The 2,094-nt window shown below is 67.0% G+C and overlaps 1 protein-coding gene across 1 annotated transcript in view; it reads left to right on the top strand.

Annotated features, from left to right (window-relative positions):
- Positions 1-2: 2 nt before the first annotated feature.
- TPRN (taperin) overlaps positions 3-2,094 on the top strand; it is a gene marked incomplete at its 5' end in the record, with an annotated part of 5,842 nt that continues 3,750 nt past the window's right edge. The window contains one exon of the mRNA XM_005881851.2: positions 3-599. Within this exon, the coding sequence (XP_005881913.1) occupies positions 3-599 (597 nt within the window). The remainder of the gene's footprint in view (positions 600-2,094) is intronic.

The raw sequence follows: 2,094 nt of genomic DNA, 5'->3' as shown, positions 1-2,094 counted from the left end.
CACACCGCGGAGCCCAGCTGGTGTCTGGAGCTGACGGTGCACCCGTGGGAGAGAGGAGCCCCTTGGGGGTCCAGGAGGGGGCCTGCCCCAGGCCAGCCACTGCCCTAGTGGACCAGGCTGTCAGGTGGCAGAGGCCGTCCTCGCCGCCCCCGTCCCTCCCGGCGGCCGCCGAAGCTGAGCCTTCCCAGGGCTTCGGGGTGTCCAGCTTGGCCAAGAATGGCGGGGAGCCCGGAAGGCCAGGGCTGCCCGTCACCTTCATCGATGAGGTGGACTCGGAGGATGAGGTCCCCCAAGAAGCCAAACTGCCCTGCTCGGGGGCCAGGGTGCCTCCCCGGTACCACCCATCGGAGCTCCTGCACCAAGGTGGCAACACCTTCACGGTGGTGCCCAAGAGGAAGCCAGGGGTCCTGCCGGCCAACGGGGAGCCTGGGCCACTGGAGGCGGAGGAAGTGGAGGCGGACCGCCTGTCGGAGCCCCCTGCTGTGCTGGGGGCCGGCCTGAAGAAGCGCTACCCCACCGTGCACGAGATCGAGGTGATTGGCGGCTACCTGGCCCTGCAGAAGTCCTGCCTCACCAAGGCTGGCTCCTCGAGAAAGAAGGTGCGTGTGGGGGGGGGGGGGGGGTGGTGGGGTCACCAGCCAGGACACCTGGCCTGGGAGGGGGACTGCTTCGATGGAGGCCAGAGGAGAGCTGGGGCTGGGGGATCCCTGGCCTGGGGCCCAGTAGAGCCCTAGTAAACCAGGGGCTGTGGGCACAGCTTGCTACTCTGCCCAGAAAGGCTGGTGTGCAGGGTCGGTCCAGCCCGCGCCTGTGTTGGTTCTGAGGCTTTGCCTGGAATTGGCGGGCAGGGCTGTCTCCTGAGGTCCAGCTTGGAGAGTAGTGTGAGCCTGTGGCTCCACCTGGCCACCAGGTCACAGCGGGGTGGCCCCGGCATGACCTGGACTCCCCGCCGACTCAGGCAGCAAATGCCAGGACGGCAGCGGGAAGGGGCAGGGGACTGTGATTTGCGAGGGGCTCTCGGCCCCCCAGAAGGCACCCAGCCCGTGCTCAGTGGGACCTGGTCTTGGGAGAGTGTTTCCGGAGCTCCTGGTGTGCAGGCTTAGTCTGAAGCTGGGGGGTGATGCTGGGAGAGGTGAGGACACCCCACCTTGTTGGGGGCAAGGGCTGAGGGCAGAGACCCAGTACAGGGCGGGAGCCTCATTCCCTAAGCCTTGCCCTGCCTAGTGGCCTGGAACCCTCTGGGCACAGGACTACGTTCCTCAGATTCTTCTGGTCACTCGATCACCTGCGTCGGCCCGGAGGCAAATTCCAGGCCAGCTCCCGTGACCCTCTGGCAGGCAGCGGGCAGATGCCCTTCCTGTGGAACCCGGGCAGTGATGGCCTCTCCCTCAGCTGCTGGGCTGTAGGGCCCTGTGGCCCCTCTGCTCCAGCCAGTTTCCCTGGACAGGCCCCCTCCTCTGTCTGCTGCCTCGGCATGGCCTTGGCACCGCCTCTCCTCCTGGTGCCATCCTCCCCTCCTTCCCTGTGAGGGCATCTGCGCTCCTGTCAGCTCCCAGGGCTGGGTCAGGCCATGATCCCCCCCCCCCCTTCCCTGTCCCCTCCCTGCTGTTCTCCTTCCAGTAGCCGGGGATCCACCCAGTAGCCATGGCCACCAGCCCCACCCCATACGGCAGGCCCTCGCTGCCCCTCCCGCCTTTGCTTTCTGACCCTTGACCTCCACTAGAACTGGAAGTGAAAGCACTCCCTGCTCTGTAGATGACAGTGAGGTCATGGGCTCATGGGTGGTCCCGTCCCCAGAGCTGTGTGGAGCCTGGCTCCTGCCTGGGGCTGGAAGGCTGCACCCCAGCTGGGCACTGAGCTGTGGGGGTCACTCGTGGGTGAAGAAGGGAAGGCCGGGGCCTAGGGCCAGCAGGGCAGGAAGCAGTGATCAGAGGAAGCAGACCTGGGCCCCGTGCCATCCTGAGGGGTCCTGGTCCAGATGGATGACGCCTGGCATGACCGAGTGGCCTGGCTGGGGCCCTGCCAGAGCAGCGCAACCTGCTGGCAGCGACTTCCTGCCTGGGCTGCCCCAGCTGCCCTGCCCAGGAAGGGCCA

Source organism: Myotis brandtii, unplaced genomic scaffold, assembly GCF_000412655.1.
Source record: "Myotis brandtii unplaced genomic scaffold, ASM41265v1 scaffold691, whole genome shotgun sequence".
NCBI classification, from domain to species: Eukaryota; Metazoa; Chordata; class Mammalia; order Chiroptera; family Vespertilionidae; genus Myotis; species Myotis brandtii.
This window is presented reverse-complemented; position numbering and strand designations above follow the sequence as displayed.